Raw genomic sequence first — 25234 nt, forward strand, 5'->3', positions numbered from 1 at the left:
CCGGGCGGACTTTTTCCTCCCCCCCGCCCCCCACCGGCGTGGTGAGCCATTGTGGGGCGAAGTTTGTAAGCGGCGGCGGGGATCGGCCCGATTCGGGGGAGTTTATATGTAACCGTACACTTCTATTTATTCTCCCTTCTATCTCTTTCTCTCCCTTTCCCAGTCCGATTTTACTTCAAGGGCGTCTGTCTCATTAAACGTTCCTGCTTCTATCACTCATATGTGTAGCCTGTATGGGTTATCATCTTTCCTTAGCCCAACTAAAGCCTAACGAGCTCTTATCAGCACATTAATGAGCATCAAAAGTTTTCTGTGTGAGCTTTGGCTGGATTCCCAGCCAAAACACACTATTTCGTCGCATCCCCTTTCGGTGGGAGGAACAGCCCCCCTTTTCAAACCACGACAGGGACACAACCAGGACAGCTGACTGCAGATGACCAAAGGGATGTCCCATACGATGTGGCATCATGCTCAGCATATAAAAGTGGGGAAAGAAGAAGAAAGGGAGAAATGGTGTTTGTCGGAGTGACGGTGTTTGTCTGCTTGTTTTGCTTTGCTCACATGCATGCCTTTTGCTCTCCCCGTTAAACTGTCTTTATTTCAACCCATCAGCTTTCTCACTTTTACTCTTCCAATTACCTCCCCTATCCCACTCCGGGGGAGTGAGCAAGTGGCTGGGTGGTGCTTAGTTGCCAGCTGGTGTTAATTACAACTTACACAGTTTATCACAGACTAGTAAATTATTAGTAAATGATCTGATGAACTACTAGTTGACTGTTAGAGACTGTTATAGATTAAAATAGTTGAAGAAGATTATTAGAATAATCTGATAATTTTTATGACTGTGATCATACACATCTGCAGCACCTGTACTCATGCGTGTAACGTGCTTTGAAATACCAAATGGAGTAAAACATTTGAATCTTTATAACTTATTTGTTAACATAACCACAACAGAATGCCAGATCTGTTATTCAGTTACTCAGGTGACCTCTGAGTAACAGGACATTCAAGCTGAGTTGGAGGTGACTACAAAACTGACTATATCCGGAGAAACTTATTATGGGCTGCTACTTACAATGCATAACATCATATTTAAAAACAATGATTCCTCTCTCTGAGAAATTTTATTACATACTCATCACATGCTGTATGTAGGACTATATAAGAATATATATGTTACAGAGATTCTTTTACTCTACAGAGTGTAGAGTAAAAGAATTATTTCCTTAAACCACATTCAAGATTCTTGGCTTTTCCACTGCCGTCACTTCAGCATAGAAATTGCAACACCTTTCTATTCAAGAATATAACTTTAAGAAGAAACAATAACCTGTAATAAAATTTTAGACCCCGAGAAAGACAATTACACTTTCTTGGAATTCCACAAGTGGGAACATAAGGCTAGTCTCACAGTTAAATCTACTAGCATTAAAAACCAAGCAAGTGTGTCAGCTTTTTAGTAAAGGAACCTCTAAGATAGATACTAAATGTTCAGAAGAATTTGTTTTAATTTCTTTTAATTTTTAATTGCATATGAGAAAAGACAGTAGGAGAAGAGGATCCATTTAGTAACACCACCTTTATCCATCATGAAAAATAAATGTGAACACATAAAAGGGGCTTTTATTATCAAGACCTTTTTTTAATCTCCGAAGGTGCAGCTGCACCTAACTGACAGCCACGCTTGTATATTGAACCGACCACATCAAGAGCCGGGAAGCCCTGCACCGGCTGATGGCTGGAGCTGCAGCGAAGTAGCTGGCAAGAGGTTGTTTCTTCCTCTGTAGCAGCAGTCTTTGTTTATGATGTGCTCCAGCCTACTAATTTGGCAGCCTGACAGGCAAGTGATCCTTGCCTGCTAGCCTAATTGGCCACAAGATTTCAAGTGATCTTACAGTTTAAAAAGAGTAGAGTGCTTTCCCAAGCTGCGCACCTGAAAATCCTTTGGTAAACTAATCTCCTCAGACCAGCTCTTCTCCACAAGCTTCAAATACCTGCCTCCCTGTGAGGTGTAGCTCTTGAGGAACTGCAGACAGCTGAAACTGACTTAACAAAAGCTTTAGCCAGACCTTACTGCCCACCTACACTAAAGTACTCATGGAAAAAAAGAAATGGTCCGAAAGCACACTGGCACTTTGTCACTTACACGTGTCAGGGAAGGTAACTTAAAACTTCTGGACATGGATCTAAAGATGTATTTAAAATGTATGCATGCACTTTTTTTTTTTTCTTTTTGAATTTCCATTTTACATCTGGTTATCACAGTTAATTTTAGGAGGCAATGGAGATCTCTGAACTATCATGATAAAGCTGCTTGGAGAAGAGTAGCATGAGCAATAGGGTACAGTGCCTTCCAGCTTGGAGTACTGGATAGTACAGCAACCACCATCTTTAAATATGAAGAGCTTTTCCCTAGGGACTGCACATATACACATGAAATGCTCCATCATGATCTATAGACATGTTAGGCTGCTGAGTTCCACCCACCAGACTGGTCAGCCAGCTGCCTGGCTGATACTTAAAGCTGTCTTGAACGATGCATGTGCTTTCCTATTGAATGTGCAGTAAACTGTCAGAAACCCACTCCAAACAGGCAGAAATCCTAATGCAAAAGCATGAATCAATCTACATATACACATATAGATGCCACATATACAGACTTTTCCTTGTGTGTCCTAGGTTTGAAAATGGACATCTGATATAAGGGTAAGGGCAGTAAGGGACACTGACTGTCTGTCACAGTTTGCGTTAGAACAGAACTCATTCTGTTCAGGGATTTTACTTTCCAGCTCAGTCTCTTCCAAATGACTGCACTCTCTGAAGTTAACGGCGTAGTTTTGCAGACAGTGTCTGCTTCCAGAAGTGATAACGCTTGATATTTACAGTTACTGCCAGGGACTGGTGTGCAGAAAGGTGCCGGCTTATACCTTCTCCTGTGCAGACCAAGGTCACTGTTAATCCTGTGTACCACGGTGGGGTGCAGTCAGTAAGAGGCTGCACCTGCGGGGAGGAGCAGACAGGACACGTGACCCTACAGTGACCAACAAGGTGTTCCATTCTGTAGATGTCATATTTGGTATAAAGTTGAGGGATAACAAGCATCAAGTCTCTCTTCTTCAATGTCCAGCATCCAGGGAGAACTCTGTCCATTCTGCCTTCGATCCCAACTCATGCATTCCTAAATCTGGTTCCTGGATCCAGCTCCTAAATCTGGTTCCTGTCTGCTGCTGAGTCCAATCTGAGATATCCCCAGTCCCTGTTCACAGCATCAATGGTGACGGAGAAGAGATCGCCAACCAAGGGTCCTGGGTTCTATATTGATTTTGTATATATTTTTATAAATTTTATTTTATTATTATTGCTTCTTTAAAGCAGTTTTAGTTTTCACTTCCAACGCACAAGTCTCTCTCCCTTATTCCCTTTCTCTTCCTCTTTGGGGAGGGACAGGGCCTAATAGAGAGCATCTGTCATTTGTCTAGCAGCTAGCCCAGCCCTTGCCCTTGACATCATCCATCACACAATCCAGTTTGCTCCAGGTAAAACTCAATGTAGCAAGTGTTACAGGAAGACTGAGGTGGGGCTAGTTTTCATAAGGCTAGGAGAAGATTAATTCATTCTCACTATGGTAGCTGCGGCAAACCTATCTGCAGGAAGTAGAAATCCTGGGCATTCTTTCTCAGCCTTTCTTAAACAGCTTCTCTCTTTTCTATTTGGTTCAATATGAACCTCAGAAGCCGAGACATTTAGCTGGATCTTAAGTACGTCCTTAGCCACTTGTCTTCACTCCCACTTCGACTATGAAAAATTAAGTCAAACTTTTAATGATGGATTCTAATTTTCCACTAAAACTGAACTTGAGTTATTTAACTGTTAAAGTCAATACACGCTTACTCTGCAGATCCCTGATTAATACTTTACTACTGCCAGTCATCAAAGAAAGGCATGTATCACTCTAAATATCAGATATATCGCACTTCGTTGTTCTTCCACATTTTTCTTTGCGCAGGTTCCACAATCAATATTAGCTACATGGATGATAGTGTTACTTGCATTCATTTGCTATTTTGCACAGAAACTCCATCAGCATTTTCTGAAGAGCTCAGCAATTCACAGCATTCTTTCCCCCTTTGAAAAAAGAAAACTTTTTAAAAAGTTTACTTTTTAAAAATTGATGTTGCGTCTTTAACATTCCCAGAGCTCCCCAGCCCATCTACTGCTAATACTGCCAGGGTATAAAAAAAATAAAATTTTTTAGAGGAATTGACATTGCAATTGCAGTTCAGCAAATGATTCGTAGAAGGTTAGTGCAATGTCTATTCATCCCTCCCAAAAAAGATAGAGACAACTTGAATAAAATAAAACACAGCACATACAAGTTGAGAGAAACAGATTTGTGAGAATTGTATCATCCTGTAGACATAGTACGAGCAGAGTATTATTGTTTACTCATCCTAGACTTAATAATACCACCACAGAGTCCTTTTCAGTTACTGTAACAGTGACACTCAGGGTAAAGGTTGGCCCTATATTTTTAATTATATTTGGATACACAGAATGTTGTTTTTGTTATTAGAGTGTAATGTGCAAAGTGCAATAAAGATATAAGATGTCCAGGGACAAAAATGTGATCCTACAACGAAAAGGTTTCCTCTACTTCTGATCACCAAGAGCTCTTACAAAGGAAATTAGGAAGTAAGATTGGATGAGAACACCTTGGTTTTAATCTAAGAGTTGCCAGCAGAGGAGAGTATTGTTAAAATTTACTGATTCTTTAAGATTTCGTGATAGGAAAAAGATGGTCATGAAAATACTTCTCTTTGTTATTGAACAGAGGTATTATTAATGTCAGTGCCATAGAATCACAGGAAGCTAGTGGCCTGGAAACTTGCTGCCATGTGGCTAAAAAATTTCGGCAGCTGCTTTAAATTTAAAGGGCAAGAATTAAACAAGCCATGACTTCAGCGGGAGATAAACAAGCCCTAAGTTTGCTTCTCCTATTCTCTTTGTATTTAGCTGCTTCTCCATATCCCCCCTGTACTGACCTGTTAGACCGGACCTGGGTATGCCTCAAAAACACTCAGAAACCCATGCTGCCAAATCCAATGGCCAATTGTTTTTAAAAGGGGGATGCTGTTCCCCTTTGGGCTTAACCGTAGCCTCATCCTAACACCAGCCAGCACTTTCCAAGCCTGTATTTTCCTCTGCTGCAGTACATCCAATGCAATCATGTTTAGCACTTTCCAAACAACAAAGCAGATGTTCTCTGTAATGCCGTTTTTGAAGAATGCACATGAGGCTCAAGCCAGTGACAGTGTAATCCACCAAATGCCTGCAAAGAAATCCACATCGTCTCTGACTAACAAGTTTTCTTACTGAAGTCATTCTAAGGGATGCTAACGTTAAATATAAAGTATGCAGAGAAAAGGCCAGATATTGCCTTGAGGGACCTACTCACCATTGCACCAGAAACTACACAATGACTCTTCTTCCAGAATTGGTGGAGAAGAGCACATGTCTAAAATATACCTTCTGCACTTTAAGACATTTTACCAGCAAACTGTTTCAAATTAAATACAGATGAGTAATGGTAAAGCAATGAGGTTTTCCCTGGGTTCAGTAAAAACAGCTGGTATTGCTGCTATTAATCATGCATATGTGCATTAAAAGGTCTTCTGTGTCTGAGAAAAGCATCTCAGTCAGGTAGCAGCAGTGTAGAACGGACTCTGGGACTTTTGCCTATAGAAAAATCCCTAGACTGTTCGCTGTCAGTGCATCCCTGCTCACTACTTGTACTTGATGCATTTATTCTGATGCTCTTGTCAATAATACTTTAAAAATCAAATGCCTTAGAACTGAATTCTCATATTGGTGAATAACAACACTCCTACTCTGAGTTTAATTTTATCACATGTTGTTAAAACATATATATTTGACAATACTCAGTATACTACTTACTGCAAGACCACTAAGCTGTAGGACTTCTTCCAACAAGACAAAATAAAACAAGCTTTGAAATACCTTTTTGAAAAATACCATATTCATCATTTTACCCAAAAATGGGGCTTGTGAAGACTTTAGGTATTTCAGACCTAGAGTTTGCAAAATACCTTTTTTTCCTTCATATTAGTAGCCCAGAGTTGTTTGTTTCAGCCACGTATGACTGAGAAGTCAGCATATCTTTGAGGCTTGATGGGAAGTGAATTTGTGGTGTGACTCTGTGAGTATTCGCTCTGTCATGAATTATTTGTTTCTTTGGAAAGCGGCAAAACATTAAAAGGCCTTTTAGGTTTCTTTGTTTTCAGGCTAGCCTTCTGATAGTACAGGAAAAGAAACAGCTGCGCATCACCTTATTTTAATACATGTATTTGCATTCTCCCTTTCTACCACAGGTACAGAAAATAATTACTTTCTAAGGTGCAGGGGTTACAAAGAGGCTGATTGAATTAAACTTTGTACCTATTCCACATACCAGTCGTCACCAGAGTTGAACTGTGAATACTGGAATGTCTTTATCTCCCACTTGCTGTGAGTCAGCTGCAAGACATGAAAGCCTAGAGCCAAAAGTTAGCTGTGTTAAGGCCACTGGGTTTACACGAGATTGTTTTGTTTGGATATCTAGATGGAGGTCTTGTCATTTCTTTTTTTTTTTTCTCCATTTTGAAGCATGGAAGAACTGCTGCATGCAAATGGAACTGAAAACTAAATAAGGATGTCTTAAAACAGAAAAACAAAGACCTGTTTCATAACCCCTTACAGGGCAGGAGTCTGCCTCTGCACTGGTTAGCAGAGGACAAATTCTTTGTTCAATGTAGCAGGGAGATACATAGATGCGCCCATATGCTTTATCAGCAAGGCACTGACAATACCTGTAAGGAAATGCAGGAGATATTCTAGAGGGCTGCAGAATTCCAGGACAACTTTCTCTTCATTTGATGTGTTAATGTCTGCGGCTTAAAGAGTATTTTCAGTACACCTTTTCTTTTAAAGTAACCTAGTCTTTAATGAAAATATGGAGTCACAATTCAATCAGAACCAAGTCCATTTGAGGCCCACCTGTCTTCAAAACAGATCATTCTTTTCAAGAGGAAAGGTAAGTCCTTTTACCACTAAGGGACAGGAAATCACATGTCTCCAGGGCTAGATAGTCACTATATCAGCAAATCTGGCTGAAGGATTGCGGATAATAAGGCAGTCTCCCCATCTCTCTTAGAGAAAGTATTTAGTCTGTGTCTGCTAGTGAACCTACTACAGTGGCTTGAGTGCTCCTTGCTGATGCAGGAATCTCAGTGCAGATTCCGCACACTGACTGAACTGTGAAGTTGCATTGTCATACTATACCTGTTGGCCAAGAGCTGTGACCTAGTTCCTGAAGGAGAGGTTAGGTAAATTGCCAAGTCTCCACGTCGAGGATGAGTAATAGTGATGCGCACAACGACATGCTCCAAGTAGATCACATGGTGGTTAGGATTATCTGAACAGCCAGTGGCTTTGTAAATTGAACGGACAATGCTGTCAGGTCGTATTGTCCTATAATATAAGCATATAAAACAACATCAGCATTTCTTTCTTGTTCTGTAAAATAAGACAACCACTTTTTTTTTTTGCTTAGGAGTGAATGACAGTGTTGAACAAGTGTTTGTGAAAAGTCAGCAGCCTATAACCATTAGTTTTAACACTTGCTTCCTAGCTGAAACATTGCCTCAGGGTAGTTATTTTACTGCAGATAATGGCAACTACTTGGCTTTCTGTTAAGCATGTACTTACGCTAAAAGAGGACAGTGAAAAACCTGTAATAGGAGTAAGCCTTTGGGACAGAGCATTTTTGTGGATTAGTGGCCAGCTAAGAATTGTTGGGATTGTCATGGGATCACAGCTGGTTGTTAAGCCTCAGGAAATGCCTGGCATAGCCATAGTCCTTGCTTACGTAATAGAAAGTACTGAATGTTAACGGTACCGAACGGCATCTGACTCAGCTGTTTTAAATTGACGTGACATTCTTTAGGCTATACCAGTTATGGATCAACCCTGTCAAGCTTCTTTATCAAACAATTTTCTTTATGCTTCGGAAGTGTCCCTTATGACTGATGTATCTCTATCCACAGACTGCACATGCAGAATTTTGCCCTTAAGTTTGGTTCTATTAGAGAGCCTATCCTAGCAAGCAGAAAGCAGTTTAGTCTTAGCCTCTGAGCGAGAGGCTCTCCTGAGACTGTTTGAGAGAGACAATGTCACGCAGTATTTTAATGAAAAGAGTATTTTCTTGTTAGATTCTGCATTTAAGTCTGTACTCATCTGACAGAGGTGACTGCAGTGCAGTCCACAATGCTGCTCCTTCAGTGCTTCATCTACAGTAGAATCAATAATTTATTTAGCCTGCCTTGTTTTACACCTTCAGCTTCTGGGGCATTTTTTAAACCCAGGCGTTTTTCCAAGCACTACAGGGGACAATGCTTACAGACACATGACTTGACATCCCTGAAGGTCACAGAGATCATCAGTATAGCTTTCAAAATGGCACATTATACACAATGCAAGGGAGGGGTAAATTATACCCAATTTCTTTCCATAAGTTTATGCCAGCAAGAGTTTTGGCAGGAGGTATTACTTGATTTGCCGATCTGTGTTCTCCACACACACATGCTGTGGAGGAACTGTTGTCCACTTTTCTGCTTCTATCACCATTGCTTCAGCATCCATCAGTCCAAATCCATACAGGTGGCTCACTGCAAGAGACAAACAGAATGGTTGCAATTATAGCATAACTTTGCTTTTCATCATAGACTAATTCCAGAGAGTCACATCGTAACAGGAGCTGCTTCTTTTCTACTTCTTCCTTGCTTTTGCACAAGGCTCAAAAATCTCTTTGCCAGAAACAATAATTCTAATTCTTCTAATTCATCTAATTCTTTCACTGAATCTGTTCATTGCTTTATTACAGAAGCAGCAAATAACCATCAAGAAAAACACTGTCTCACAAGAACTGTGGATCAAAACTACAGAATGCCAGGGAGTACAATTGCCTCTGATTGACTGCCCTTTGTCCATGTGCCTTTATTCAGCTCAGTCCTTTTATACGACATAATGTTAAAAGGTCCAAAGAACTAGAGGAGGGTTATTTCTGTTACCAAACACATGCATGTATGTAAATATTGAAGGTAACTGAGACAATAAATTTAAAAAGGAACAGTCTGTCTTTTGCTGTACGCTCTTAACTTTCCTGAGTGTAAGAAGCATGTGGATGCTCTTCCATCCTTGTGTGCAGTACAGTTGCCACTAGTCCGCCAGCTAGCTAGATCCAACATCTCCCTAAAACTGTCTGCACGGTAAGGGTGAAAGCAATGGTATGTGAAATCCAGGGCCCTAAAGATAATCTGGTTCTCATACAGAGTCTGACTTAGAAAATTTCCTTCCTCTACCTACTTTGTGGATCTGCAGAGGAAGTTAGTGCTGGAGAGAGCTGTTAACACTGCTGTCATCCTCTGCATGCATTGTACACACAGTGGTAGTAAGCATCCATGCCTGGACATTAGCACTTTTAACAGTCATTCCTGGATGTTTCATCTTCACCCCGATCTGCTTTCCACGCCATGGAGAGCCTGCAGTAGTCCTCTTGCAAGAAACACGGTGCCTAGTAATTTAACTTGAATGCCTGAGTGCCTTGTACTTGTGCAGAAGGCTTTAAAGCATTCTCTTTCTTAGGATTCAAAAAATTGGACTTTCAAATGCTCAAGACCTAGAAAAGGTACAGTATTTGCAACAGAAGTGCCAATCTGTATCTTCCACTTTTTTAGGAGTACTTGATATAACTATTTCATGTGTTCCAGCAGTTCACAATGGCTAAAAATTTCACTTACTGAATCAGCTGTGTGTTTTTGGTTGCTGTTCCAATCAAAACAGAGGCTTGCAAATGGATTTTGATGAATTAGAAAAGCTGCTAGCCATGTTGTTTTATTTTGAAAATCAGTGCTCTTGGTAAAGTTCTGACAGGAGGAGGAGAAAGAAAAAAGCTTCTAAAAGGAGGAGTTTAGATCACAAATAATAAATCTTTTGCTTGCCACCACAGACAGTACTACCAGAAAACCCTCAGAAAAACATAAGTGCTATTTTAATCAGTAATGCAACAAGGCATGGTGTAAGTCTTTCCAACTGAAGTTTGCAGAGGGTTTGTGAAAGCAGCCTCTATTCATTGCCAAACCAGCATTTAAAAGACTTCATCCAAAAAAAAAAAAAAACCAAAAACCAAACCCCAACCTTGTCAAACCAATAACAGTTCAAAGCGTAAGAATAATCAATGCTTAAGGATTCCATCTTCCAAATATGGCAGTATCTAATACTGTCTGAAACTGCCAAGTGACGAGGTTTCCTCAATGCAAAATACTGAAAGGCGTAATGACTGTATAGTGAAATGGTTGTCTTCCCATCTTCTTTCTCCTCAGCCCCAAACTGAAGTGCACATAGCATGGAAATGTTCATTTGGAGAGAACTAAACACAGCTCTTCTGCGAAATGAGGCAGATACCATTTCCAGAAATGAAACACAATGACTGAAAAAATATGAATATAATTAAATTCAGCTCTCCTTCAGACTTCTGAATTCTCCTTAATGTGTTCCACAAAAAGAGAAGAAAAGAGACATCCTATTTATACATGTCCGTGGAGGCAGCCAGAAAAAGGACAAGAAGACCTTAGATGGAGAAGCTCTTTGTACTGTGAAGAGTGTTCCTGTAATGGAAATCTTCTTAGTCATAGCTGTCATCTTGCAAAGACTGCATCTGCTGATGACAGCATATTTATCTGTGAAGTCATTTGTCTGTCCTTACACTGCATGCATTGCTCTGACGATACTTACAATTTTAATTAATAATCATTCTGTTTGCTCTGAAGAGCAGTGGGAGGAAAAAGAGTGTTAACTCACATGATCTGTAACTGTACACTGTACACAAGTTACTCTGTAAAGCACTACATTTAAACAGTGAGGGATTAAATTTTCGTGAATGGAAAAATATTTTGAGCTAACCCATGAAAGATGCATTTTTAATTCCTTAGGGGTAGCAACTTGCATGGGGTTAGCACTCAGAAAACCTACCTGTAAGATGCTCTGTGTTCAGCCTGACTATTGAGCTCAAAGAAGAGCCAAACTTCCCCTCAACTCTTCTCTTCTCACGCACAGATAAAAACAGAAGAGCACCTAACATTTCCATCACCAGGTAGTGACCTTCTGATGGAAACTTGTGGCTTTTAAGACACCTCACCGTAGAATATTTTTGCCCTAAAATCTAGAGACTGATCTTTCCATCTTTTCTACCCAAAAAATTACTTAGAATTTTTCATCCAGGAAGAAAAATTACCACCCAAGGTTATGTGTTGTGTTAACTGTCCATGATTCAAGGCTTAAACTTTATTGCATGAGAGCAGTGGTGGGAGTGAGAAGTTCTGCACCTGCTGGCTTTTTTTTTTTTCCACAGCTGAAACAGAAGTACAATATTTCCTTGAAAGGCCTTCCCATTGAAATAAAAATTTGCTGACTGTCAGGGGTGCTCTTAATTCCTTCCACGAGGGATGTTTCCAGGCAGCTGATACTTGGCTGCCTGCAACATTTGCACTTTGAAACCCTTGATCCTGTTGATTGGTTAGTAGCTGCAGGTACCAGCAGAAGTCCATAATTTTCAAAGTCTAAATAACAGTAGTTTAGGAAAGAATCACAGAATTATCAAAAGTAGTTATCCCATGTGGCTTAGAGAAGAAAACAGGGGTTTTTTTTTTCCCTACTGCCTTCAAATTGTACTCCTTCATCTATGTATATGGTAGTACTGCTGTGAACTCTATGTCAGAGTGCCTCTCCCAGAGGTTAAAAATTACCTCAATGGTCCGCATGGGGCCATAAATGTCTTCTGAGAAACATCTGGAACTGCCACTGATTTGCATGCAATTAGTACTGAGATCACTTCTGGTGACCCAGATAGATAGAAACAAAATATTTGAAACGTACTGATGGCTGCAGAATGAGATAAGCTGATTGCAAGTACAACATGCATATACCCTCTTAAGTGTTCTACATTATCTCTGCTCTGAGTTGCTACTTGTCTCGCTTGCTGCTAGCAATCATTGAGCATGACAGAGGGAGTAAGGGGCTGTTTTTGTAAGAAGGTATTTGCCTTTCAGGTACAGAAAAGGAATGTGAGGTCGGTGCAATGCAAGCTGGCGACTAAGGAGCAGACTGATGCTGTTGTTGAGCTTAAGGGTTTAAAATGGTGATCTTGTGACCAAGGTGTCTGTGGGCAGAACTGTTCTCGAACACTCTCTTTACTCATGCAGCAAACTGATCCATTCCTATTTCTGCAAAATCACAGGCATACACAGAGCTTTACAGATGCAGGACAAGTCTCAGAGAAAAAAGTGCCTCCTGCAACACAAACTAAATATTGAATTTTAGCTGATCTCTTTACTCGTCACATCATTAAGGCAAAGTATATTTCTCAGGGCTAAAGTCCATTTATTTATCCCTGCAGCACTTCCTCTATTAGAGCACCATGAAATCAAGGCCTGCTCAGCTGCTAGACAGACTTCCTCAACTTTTTCATAATCCCTTTGTTTTTGTCTGAAACTGCTACTGAAAACTCAATAATTTTTTCAGTTATATACAGAGTATGTAAAGCTACCTCCAAATCTAAAGGTATATCCACTTGACTTGACTAAGAGAAATATGAATGGCTGGTGTTGATAAATCATAATACGGAATCATGCAGACTGCAGGAGAACTGGGCCCAGACACTGAAAACACAGCATTTCCAGTGCCTCCGTGCATCTAAACCAGTGCGTTGTGCTGCAGTTGCATTGCCTGTCATCAAGATGTCTCGTCTGCAGCTTAGATGCTAAGCTTCCCTTGCTATTTTACTCATCTGAAAAAAAAAAAACCCAAACATTGCAGAATATATTCTCCCTACTATATTTTTTGCCTTCAATTTTCTATTCTGTGAAAGCAGCATTAGAAATACAAATATCTTGTATACATGTATCAAATATTAAATCAGATGGAGAGAAATGGTAATAAACTTTGGTTTGTCAAAAGAGAAATATGAAGCTTTCCTGAACTAAATTCAGCTGTTTGATATGTGAATTATTATGACTTGCTAATTTATGCTACTTTAGGATCTTGATCCAGTCTCACCCAAAATGTGACTGATAAAATAGGAGTCTAAAATGCCCTTTATACTGTGGTTTTCTGAAATGTTGCTTAGTAAGATAAAAAGATGTGAGATTCTGGAGTTACTTTCATCCTAGACGTACTTCAAACTGACCTACACCAGTATTTATTTTACATTTGACATTTTATTTGCAAATACGAACCTCTAATTCTACATTACTTTAAGTTTCTGTTGCTTGCTTAGCATATCAAAATGCTTCAACCAGGAAAGACAATTATCTAAAGAAAATTAAGAGACTAAAATGGAGAAATATTATGATGCCACATGCCTTAAACTATTTTAATTTTGTGTTGTTATGTCCTAACTAAGAGAATATTGATCTTGAATAAGAATTCATCTTGTTTCAGCCATATTCCCATTTTATGTTGACCTACGACCGGTAATCTGCGATAACTGGATGTGATTTCTGAAACACATAACTGCTTTATAAGCCAATAATATGACTGTGCAAGAATATTCTTTTTCATTCTTGCTTGTAAAACCAAATCCCTCATGCTTTTTAGGTCAAGCATATTATTTGTATTTTCATATTTTACACAGAACCAACCCCTCGTTTTTTTCTCCTTAAAGACGAAGCAAATAGCAAACTCAGTCCTCCCTCCCCACAGAATTCTCTTAAATCCAGGTTTTTTTAAAGACTCAGCAGGGGTGGTAGAAGATTGAGTTCTTACTTTTACCACTACAGCAGAGAGGGATTTGAAGCACAAAAATTTGCCCAATGGATTTGTCTTAAAAGCAGCAGCTACAAAGATGCGCAATGAGAAACTGAAGGGCATCTGTATCATAGAACCATGGAAGCACAGAATGGTTGGGTTGGAAGGGACCTTTAAAGCTCGTCTAGTCCAACCACCTTGCCTTTGGCAGGGACATCTTACTAGATGAGGTTGCTCAAAGCCCTGTCCAACCTCACCTTGAACCCTTCCAATGATGGGGCATCCACAACATTTCTGGGCAACATGTTGCAGTTTCTCAAAACCAGCATCATAAGAATTTTCTTAGTTATGTCCAATCTAAATCTACCATCTTTCTGTTTGAAACCATTGCCCCTTATCTTGTCACTACAAGCCTTGGTAAAAAGTCTGTCTCCATCTTTCTTACAAGTCTCCTTTATTTATTGAAAGACTGCAATAATGTCTCCCTAGAACATTCTTTCCTCCAGGCTACTCCAGCTCTCTCAGCCTTTCCTCACAGGAGAATTTTTCCAGGCCTCTGACCATTTTTGTGGTCAAAAAGGTTCTAACAGAATAAATAAATTAAAAAAAAGGCTTTTATTAAACTTCCACTTGTGTTTATGTCAATTTCTGATTTTTGTATTAATACAATAATTTATTCAATAATATACTAACCGTGAATTTACCTGATAATAGATTTGATAAAAAAAAGATCAGCCCTCTGGATTTTATATTTTTTCTGTCTGCCAAAAAGTTCATATTTATTTATAAAATAAAACATACATCACCCAAAAACAGTAGCAGGACAGATAGCAGAAGCTTCAGTAGCCAGTGTACATTTGCGAATAATTTCTGTATGTGACTCTGACACTGCAACATCTGCTATGACACTTTGCAGCCACTTAAAAAATAGCCCCAAACCACATCAACTTAAAACATTACAGAAATAAATCCAAGATCACATTTGCATTCACATCTGACAGCATTTATCTACTTTAGGAATTTAAAACACATATGGTTATTAAGTATAGACATTAGTTGACAAAAAAGTTCACCGTAGAACACAATCTTACGGAGGCAGTGTGCCTCGACTGTACCACCCCCAAGGAGACCTTCCGGTGTGCTTTTTGCAACCGGTCTTGCCTATCCCGCATTGGCCTTTTCAGCCATCAGCGCGTTTGCAGTAAGCGTGGGTAAAGCCCTTCCCAAATCTTCGTTCGCGAAGCCAAGCCACGATGAGTTGACAAAAAGGACTGAGAGCAAAACACACCTTTGGGGCATCAGGGTCAGACTCTACTAGTAGTGACAGCAAGTACCATGCAGATACTTAACACTTTCATGAGTATTAGCGGCTACTGGGCAGAGGTCACTAATCTTGGGATTCAGCCACTCCATGGTACACAGTCAGTCGTAAGTGTGCATGTGTACCCAGTATGGCCATGCCAAGTTCTCCCTTGCCTGCAGTATGCCTGAATCAGTTCCCAATTTACTTCTCAAGGCTTGTTTAGGTACGAGTAAACCAGGTTAATGCAGATCTCAGAGCAAATAGTATCTGCTGTGTTCTGCGTTGGGGACATTTTCCCAAAAGTCAGAGAAAATACCAGTAAGCCTTGCTGCAGACCTCAGCAGAGTGACCAGGAAGACTGGTTTACTTCTCTGCCTGTGAAGGAGTGCAGTTGTGATAGAAAGAGAAAACTTGACTAATGCTGGCTGGTGATTGCTAAGACAGACAAGCTGCTGCTTCCCTGCAGCAGCATTTGGCTGTAAATCATAAAGCCTTTACTGAAGACACTAATTTGTTTCACAATAAATGAGCCAGCTTATGTGAATGGAATAAATCTGAGGATTACGTACGTTTCAAAAGAAGAAAAAGTTTGCTGAAATAAAGTTGGCTAAGGCGCACCTACAGTAAGGGAAGATATAATTTTTTAACAAGTGATAGTCTTGTTATATTGGAAGGTTTTTTTTCACAGAAAGCATAAAGATCCATCGAAAAACATGGCAGCTTGCAAATTTTCTTTAAACAAAAAAAGCCATTTTGTAACTATACAATGGAACATCTTTTAAGAAAATGTACTAATTTCCTCTATTAGGAGCAAATTTACCCTCAGGAGGTACATTTAGGATTCCCCAATAACTCAAAAGGAGCTAAATGCATTTCACCATATCAAACAATAAAAGATCTTTTGGTGAGAGCCTCTATGCCAGGCTTCATCTCAGAACAGATGACAGATGAGTCAAAGGCACTCTAAGTGGAAATGCTGACAGATCGTTAACAGTAGACACAAAGATAGAATTTCTGTGCTGTCAGGTGTATCAGACACATGATGCAGAACATCCTGGTTCTGTCTCACATAGCAGCTGTGCTTGTTCAGAAGTGTCAATGCCTCAGAGGGATATTTACACTCAGGCTAACCCCTGAATGAGCATAGGGCTGCAGTGATTTCAGCAGAGGAAGGGTATACACAAATATGCAGAGAGTCATAACAAAGTGTTTTGCCAATCACTTAATAAGAATGATGGTGATTTTTAGAACTAAAACTATACCAATCTCACCCCAAAGCAGAGAAATTATTAATTAAATAAGTGGACTTCACACTACTCCTTTAGAGCGATGTAGTAGATTCTGATCAGTAACCTGAAGCAAAAGGAATTTAAATAGTAAGACAAGTCTACACAGACAGCTGGACTGGTAATGCTGGTAATAGAACTTGTGGATGAATTTCTGCATCCTCTGACTTTAAAGTGACTCCCTAATATTTGATTCTTCTGGAGGAAAAAAACAATACAGTTATAAACAACTTCAGGCATCTAACAGATCTGAGTTGCCCTGTGCAGGCCCTTATCTTTCTCTATTACTACTACATCCTGACAGGATGCTCTAAGTGCTTAAAATCCTGTATAGCAGATTGTGTGATCTTAATAACTGGCCTGAATCCTAGTTCCACTACTGTGGACATACTCTGATAATTGCTAAAATGCACTATAGCAATTCACAGCAATGAAGGGCTCTGGTGTTCTCAAAAGCAAGCTCTTGGAAAGTGAGAGGTACCCCATGCCATGTCCACCATTGCCATGGATGTACAGAAGTATGGCTACACATTTGCCTAGAACATGCTTACAAGTGTACTGCTTTGATAAGTACACTTAGTACATGAAGAGGTCATCCAAATGCGTGTAACTTTTAAGGACTTTTCTTTGAAAATGCAGTCTTCATTGCCTATAATTAGAGCATTCTTCTTTGGAGAATTGTTTCAGCTTATCATTTAGTTTTAAATTTGTTGATCCTGTTCTCTCAATACTGCAAAATGGAATTCTGCTTTTCACATTAAGTGGCAGACTCTTAGGTTATGAGTTCAGAGGAGAAGACTTCTATCCCTCCCCTTCCTCCCCGCTCCCCAGACCTTCGCAGGGTTTTGCTAAAAGTCTGAGTCGGGCTTGTTAAAATAATGTCAAAGGTTATCATTCCCATGGCGTGCATCCTGTTAGTGCTGCTAGTCCACTTGGCAATGTTTGGAATACTGGGAGCTGCAGAGCATAGTAATTGTGCATAGCTTTTTATCTAGGAGAGATGGACATGAAGTCTGTCAGTTGTAGAGCAGAGGCACTAACTTTTAAAATTCTTTCCCTGCTACGCTGATCATGGTTTGGTGACAGACGGCTGCTCTTATAACAGAAAATTAAAGTCTAATTTTGCCTTTTGCCTGCTGTTACTGGTACTTTAGAGCCATTTAATTTACATTTTAAAACACATGTAAGCTTGACTCACAGTATATGACCCCAATATGTAATCAATTGTTACACAAAATGTAAATCTACTTTTCTTCATGTATTCCAGCACAGGCCTGAAGATTCTGCTTAGACTCTGTTTAACCTTCACAGCTCCATTCCTTGCCTTTCATAGCCAGCAGAAAAGAGAGTGCTGCAGAGCTGATGAGTAAAGAGAAGCTTTGATAATAAAGCTGGGAGAAGTAATGACACTTCCCTGGCTTCTCTGAGAGTTTCTCTCTCCTCCTTTGTACATCTCCATCTCTGGAACTATTATAGATACATTTCTGACACTACGTGTCTTTCAATTAGAAGCAACATTGTGCATATCTCAGTATGCAATGGGGGAAAAAAAGTATCCAATAACCATGATCTAGGCTGCACAATTCAACGTATTTTCTTAGTCTTTAGTCCACCACTAAACCATGTCCCTCAGCACTGCATTTATACATCTTCTTGAATACCTCCACGGATGGTAACTCCAGCACTTCCCTCAGCAGCCTGTTCCAATGCTTTACCACCCTTTCTGCAAAAAAAGTTTTCCCAATATCCAACCTAAATCTCCCCTGGCACAACTTGAGGCTGTTTTGTCTCATCCTGGTGCTTCTTTTTGGGAGAAGAGACTGACCGCCATGTTGCTATGACCCCTTTTCAGGTATTTGTAAAGGGTGATAAGGTCTTAGCTGAGCCTCCTCTTCTCCAGGCTAAACAACTCCAGTTCCCTCAGCTCTTCCTTATAAGACTTGCTCTCCAGACTCTTCACCAGCTTTGTTGCCCTTCTCTGGACATGCTCCAGCACCTCAATGTCCTTCTTGAAGTCAGGGGCCCAAAACTGGACACAGTACTCAAGGTGTGGCCTCAACAGTGCTGAGTAGAGGGGGACAATCACTTCTCCTGCTGGCCGCACTATTGCTGATACATGCCAGGATGTCATTGGCCTTCTTGGCCACCTGGGCACACTGCTGGCTCATATTCAGCCTGCCATTGACCAACACCCCTAGGTCCTTTTCCAGTCACTCTTCCCCAAGACTGTAGCATTGCATGAGGTTGTTGTGACTCAACTGCAGGACGTGGTACTTGGCCTTGTTGAACCTCATACCATTGGCCTTGGCCCACATACACCACTGCCTTGCCTTCCTTGCCTGTCCCCTGTGAAGAGTTTATAACCACCAACTGCAGCAGTCCAGTTGTGTGAGCCATTCCACCATGTTTCCATGGTTGCAACTATCAGTTTTGCAACTGCACATGGCTTCCAGCTCCTCGTGTTTGTTGTCCATGCTGCATATATTGGTGTAGATACACTTCAGTTGGGCTATTGATCCTACCATGCATTTTTGGGAGAATCCCTAGGTCCTACGTGACTGTTCTCAGGTGCTTCTGTGGTTTCTAACATCAACACTCTTTTGTCTTTGCTGACGCATGGATTTCCATCTCCTGCCTCCACTGAGATGGCTAAGGTGTTGCATGTATTGGTACACGGATATTTCAAATGTGCCCCCGTGTACTCAGGACATGGTGCAGCAGGCTGAAGGGCCTCACTAGCACACAGTCCATACACATATCATACACTGGTATGCCACACACCCAGCCTTATCTTCAGCGAGCCTGGTTTTATCCCTTTCCCCCTTCGAACCTAGTTTAAAGCTCTTTCAATGAGCTCCACCAACTCCTGAGCAAGGATCCTCTTCCCCCTTTGAGACAGGTGTACCCTGTCACCAGCAGGCCTGGTGTCGTGTAAACTGACCCATGATCAAAATCCCCCAAATTTTGCTGTTGACATGAATCATTGGAGCCAGTCATTGATCTGCTGAGTTTTCGTGTTTCTTCCCTCTTTATTCCTTGCAACTAGATGGATAGAAGAGAACACCACTTGTGCTCCTGATCCCTTAACCTGTTGTCCCCAAGGTCCTGAAGTCTCTTTTGATTGCCTTAGGACTTATTACAACTTCATTGCTGCCTACATGAAAAAAAAGTACTTTGTAAGATTTACTTAGTAAAGTTCTGGTTTTTGTGGCTCATTTCTGGAAATGGTATGTTATATGCTTGTTTCTTGATAAATATAATTCCCACAACATTCAAATCATGTAGCTTAATGTCTGGTAAATAGGACTCTAGGTGTCAGACTTTTTTGATGACGTTATCATCAGTGTGGTGTAGAGCTGGGTGGTGTAGAGCTGCAGAAACAGCTTTGTGTAACAGCTTGGCAATGAAGCCATAGGACACAGTGCTAGAGGTATTCTGGTGAGGAAATACTGCCTCAAACCAACACACCCCTGGGACAGTGAGAGAAACCCACCATGTGAGATAATTTGCATTTGCCCATGTTCATCAAGAGGTTGAGCAAGAAACTTAAAACAGCATTCTAAGTTGTCTGCTTGAAAATATAAGGTTAATCTTTCAAGCACAAAAAATCATTAGTCTAGCTTCCATAGCATACAGTCTTCTTCACTCCTACAAAGACCAATGCACTTCATGTATTTGATGTCAGATTGCCAACATCCTAAAACAGGGATATTATAAGGGCCAGACTCAAAGCCTGTGTTTCACTTGCTCCATACACCATGTGTGGACATTAGGGGAGGGTAGGAGTACACACTGGCTGCTAAAGGCATGTGAAAATATCATCTAGGGTCTGTAAGACTGGAAGGTCTTTGGGAGCTTTGATTCATTGACATAACTGTTCACAAGTGGCTGCTGTTTCTCAGAATCGTATGCCAGCTTCTAACAATGATTTAAAAATATAATATTAAAGTTATTGAAAATATCCAGCAGGGTGTTTATGAATAGTTTATTTGTCTTCTCTGAAATGTACACATTGTTGTGAAGATTTTACTGCTGGTCTCTGAATTTATGCCTGGTTACTGGTCACCCAACAGCAATTTAAATCTGGCTAATTTCCTATCAAGGAGCACAGATAGGCTCGTCTCTTTCTCACTCCCAGAATGGTAATGCTCTGCTCACAACCAGAATAATCACCAGTTTTATTAAATACTGTAATTAAGCAATTATATTAAAAGGCTGTAAAACATTAAGTGACTAATTCTTTCCAGCAGACACTTTCCAGTGAAAGCAGCAGATACATTGGCTAACCTAAAGACATGTGACATAAGTCTGCTAGTCTGTTACTCCCTGGCAAATGAGATGACCATAGCAAGAATACTTCTGCTGGGCCTAGGAATGGCCTGGAATTGGAAAAAAAAAAAAGAAAAAAAAAAAAGAAAAAAAAAGAAAATGGCTAGAGTTTTTATTTCCTTTTATCTTTCAGTAGCATTTTATTTCATTGTATTGAAGTGTTATTATCTACACTTTAAAGCCAGGAAGAGTGAAGGAAGTTCTCTAAAAAGCTCCCTGAAAATAAATAATATTCTTTCACTGCAGATGTTTCCCCAGGGACAGTATTTGGAGCATCGCTTACAATAAAGAATTGTTCATATGATTTGATCATTGTTCTTAAAACTGCAGCTTTTCATTCTCTATCTTTCAACCTAAATGCATGTTGGCCTTAACACAGCCTTTCCTTTTTAGGAATGCAGTTGCATGTTGTGTTGTTGACCAAGCGACTGACAGAACAAAAAGCCTTTGCATACCGATCTACCACAGCAAAATCAGATCAACATTTTTAATATTTTCACATAAACAGATGCTCTCTAGCATTTTTCCATATAATTAGTTAACTGCTTTAATTATATAAAAATCCTCTGATTTTGAAGGGAAATTGAACATACCTTGTCTCTTTATCTAGTGTCAAATTATATGTACAACTGACTAACTAGAGAATATCCCAAAACGAGTATTCAAGTCTTTCCGTTTGAGACTACCAGGTAATAAGTTCCTGAGGAAAGATACATGCTGGCTGACAACAAAATAATAAAAAAAGCACGAATAAAAAAATCCCAGCCCATTCCTGAATTAAATCTATTGATATGTATTATTGGATTCTGTTTACTTGCCAGAAAATTAAACAAATAACGGGCATTGCTTTAGCAAATCACCAGCTGGCACAAATGTTTTTCATGAATTAATATTTCTTTTTATGAATGTAAGTCAGAAAAAAAAAAAAAAGGAGATCTACTAATGTCATCAATGAGCTCCTTTTGTATGTTCTGAAATGGCAAAATGCTGCCAGGGACTATCGTGAGGAATAGGGTTGCCATGCAGCCCTACAAAACAGCCCCTTGCAAAAGCAATGCTGACCCACTTTCAAGTACCAGCTCTTGCTGACCCTTTGTTGAGTAAGTTGTTCTTCCAAGTTCTTGTTGTTTTCACCCTTTCAGTTCTCATTTCTAAAGGAGCAAGCCTGTCTCTCTCTTTCTGCTCATTTTCTTCTTTGTTCCCCAGTACGCATAGAAAGGCAGACTGTTTCTTCTGACTTGCTTTAGTTAATTAAAAGAAATGAAAAAACTTTTACTCCTTCTCTTGCTAAGAACATACTGTAGAAGAAATATAGATCTTCCCATCAACAAAATTATGATACAATTTCTTGAGGAACTCAATCTGATCAGAGTAATTCATTTATGAAAAACCATACTTTAATTGTTACTCTTGGCAACAGTTAAGGATAATACTGTAATATTATACTACATATTGCCACGTGCAATGGCAAAAAAACCTGTTTCAGTCTTGCCAGCAGCAGTGTGCAACCCCGCTTTTGAATTCAGGTTTGTATGTTGTGATTTAATCTAAATCTTTTGCTTCTCTTTCTTCCAAAAACAACAGAGGTTTAAAGAGAGCTGCATTTTTATTGGAACCATTTGCTCAGCCTAAGTTGCCAAAATAATTTAGTTTAAACTAGTGCTTTTATTTGGGGTAATGTTGATTCCTGAGCTCCACAGATGTCGAGGCACTTATTTTGCCTTCCTCTTTTTCAATTCCACCATGGAGCCTACAGCAGAGCTCTGCCAGCTCAAGTTGTATTTCCTGAATCCCAGTCCCACAGTTGAGCTTATCAATGTTTGCGACTTTGCAGAAATGGTGGGGAAACCTTTTTATGGCCATTTTACTCACTATTTACTTGCTACAATGGAAACAGAAATATGTGGCTTCAAGGATTCAGAATAAGCAGGCTCCAGTGGTGTAACAAGGCAAATCATGCCGTCAATGTTGCTATTGCTGGTGTGTGAGTGTGACCTCTCTTTTGATAACAAGTGACAGCTGTTGTGGAATGATTCACAAGGTGTTTGCCTTTCTTGGGCAACAAGTGGAAAACCATAAAAATACAGAATTTTGGAATTGAGCTAGGGAAGAAAAAGCGCTCTACTTTATGCTACTTGAAAAGCATTGTTTGAACTTCAGATAGCTCCAGCAAAATGATCATACAGTCACAATCTCCTGCCAAAACTTTTTAAATCCCGGGAAGAGTTTTGCAATAACAAATACCGTAATGTTATCGCAATTAAGGTGGTATCTATTTCTCACTTTTTAAATGTTTTGTGTGTGGACATGTGCTTGTGAATGGGACAAAAGCAGGCTCTTGAATGTCAGAACCTTGGCGTGATGAGGTGGCTTGAGTCAAATACGAATCTCCCAATCTATCCTCTGTACTTAGAGTATGGTTTGGATTAAAAGAATGTAATTTTTTTTTCTTTTGGTTTATATTCCATTGCAGAAGAAATGTCATAGGTCAGAATGGTATATTAAAGATGTTCTATAGTAGCAGTGCCTTGATCTGAAACAGATTAAAGTTAGGCTTCAGTTTCAAGGTGAAACCAGGGTAAAGATTTGATGGTTCTTACATATTACATTCTTCTCTCAGGAGATCCTAGCACAAAACAGTTCAATTCTCATCTTAAAAGAAGTATTGCTATCTTGGGTGGACTTCTCATGAAAAAAACCCCAGAAATAAGTCACTCTGTTTTTTTTTTTAAATGCAATCCAAACTGAAAACAGTACGAATGTAGCGTGTGGGAATGAGAAGCCATCCAGTGTTGAAATAGAATGTTGTATGGACTCAAGGTCCAGTTTTAACCCATTCTGAAAATATAGAACTTATTTAATGGCAAAAATGTTTATCTCTGCTTGCATTCAAAAGAGAAAAACACTTAAAAGGATGTAGCTTTAATACACAATTACAAGACTGTACAAAACTTTAGAAACATACATGACAGCCAATGGAATAGTGTGTTTTCTGTCCCATTGGAAGTTGTGATCCTAGCACAAGATTTATTTTTATCCTAAATCTGTCAGAAATCTTAAATATAAATAATGTAGGGTGATTCATATAAAACAGAAATTTGAAAATACTGTTTAGTCAGTTTTAATCAAAATTGTTAACAATAATGAATGAGAAAATGGTCTGAATCCAGAAATATGCACTTTCAACTCTAGACTATCAGAATACTAACTATGCAAGGAAAAATTAAAATCCATCAGTTTTCTTACTTTTCCTTAGTTTTCTGCCAGCATTGCATGAAATAGGACTGAAAGGGACTAAGAAGATCTGCCCAAGGCATTTTGCAATGGCCATTTCTGGGTTTAGCCATTCTAAGAGGTTTTCCTTATAAAAGAAGGTTTTCCCTTCAGTTTGAGCATGAAAGGTCTCAAAACTATGCACAACATAGGGTCAGACAAACTACCTGAGATTATTTCTTCTTCAAAAATACCAAATAAGATGTGATGTCTGACAGCAAAGAAGAAGAGAAGCTCTCACCCTTATACCCAGCTGCATTGGTTTTCCAGTCGTTAGCATTCAGATGTCCTGCTCTTGAAGTCCTGACAATAATATGTTGTATGTCTCTCCAGGTCAGAAATGGACTATGAAAAAAAGGAAAGACAAAGTCACAGATCAGACATATTTCACCAGAATGTAGGAATACAAGGTCATGTAAGCTAAAAAGCATCCAAACCAAAACAACCCTCATTTATCTTCTCTGCTTTTCTTTGCTCCATTCAAAAGAATGTATCCTAATTTTACAGATTTACTACATGAAATTATTTATACAGCTGGGAGGTTTGAATTAAGCAGACTATAATGATATATGATAATATTCTATTACATAAAACTTAAGGGAAGATGAAGTAGTACATTTCATGCAGAGGCAATTTGTGTGGCTGGCAACTGATTTATGTTATCTACCTCGACCAGTGCAAAGGAAAAAAAAAAGCAGCAAAATTTTGGCTTGCTGAAAAGCTCTACTAAATCTTACTAACTGCATGCTCAAGCTGGCAATTCCTTTAGACTTCCAGCTCCTATTGAAGCTATGTCAGGTGTCTGTTATTCATTTGTCTATTACCCTGGCCTTGGAATTCACTGTCTTCTTCAAGAAGCCCAGGCAACCAGCACTGAATCTAAGGAGTTACAGAGAAAGTGCCTGATTGCAAAGATGGGGTATTCCTTTAAGGGATTCCTAATAACCTGTCCACTGGGAAGGTGCAAGAAGATGCTCTTTGCATCCTTAGTATGACACTAATACACATTTATCTTGTAGAACTAGAGGAAATCTTTATGGATTACTGTTTTCTTGTTTCTCTTAGATCTGCCCCACGGAGAACTTCTTTTTTTAGGGGACGATCTAAAGGTGCATGGCCATCACTTGCGTATTTTTAATCTCTCCTTCTAATTTCTTAGTTTTTCTATCATCTGTAGGAACAC

At 39.6% G+C, this 25234-nt stretch overlaps 1 protein-coding gene across 1 annotated transcript in view; it reads right to left on the bottom strand.

The window, feature by feature from the left end:
• Positions 1-7286: 7286 nt before the first annotated feature.
• LOC104500709 (proprotein convertase subtilisin/kexin type 5-like) overlaps positions 7287-25234 on the bottom strand; it is a 138905-nt gene continuing 120957 nt past the window's right edge. Inside the window, exons 10-12 of the mRNA XM_010144404.1 lie at positions 24293-24396; positions 8609-8726; positions 7287-7530 (exon numbers count right to left, since the gene is read on the bottom strand). Of these exons, the coding sequence (XP_010142706.1) occupies positions 7287-7530; positions 8609-8726; positions 24293-24396 (466 nt within the window). The remainder of the gene's footprint in view (positions 7531-8608; positions 8727-24292; positions 24397-25234) is intronic.

This window comes from Buceros rhinoceros, unplaced genomic scaffold (genome assembly GCF_000710305.1).
Source record: "Buceros rhinoceros silvestris isolate BGI_N320 unplaced genomic scaffold, ASM71030v1 scaffold1701, whole genome shotgun sequence".
Classification (NCBI taxonomy): Eukaryota; Metazoa; Chordata; class Aves; order Bucerotiformes; family Bucerotidae; genus Buceros; species Buceros rhinoceros.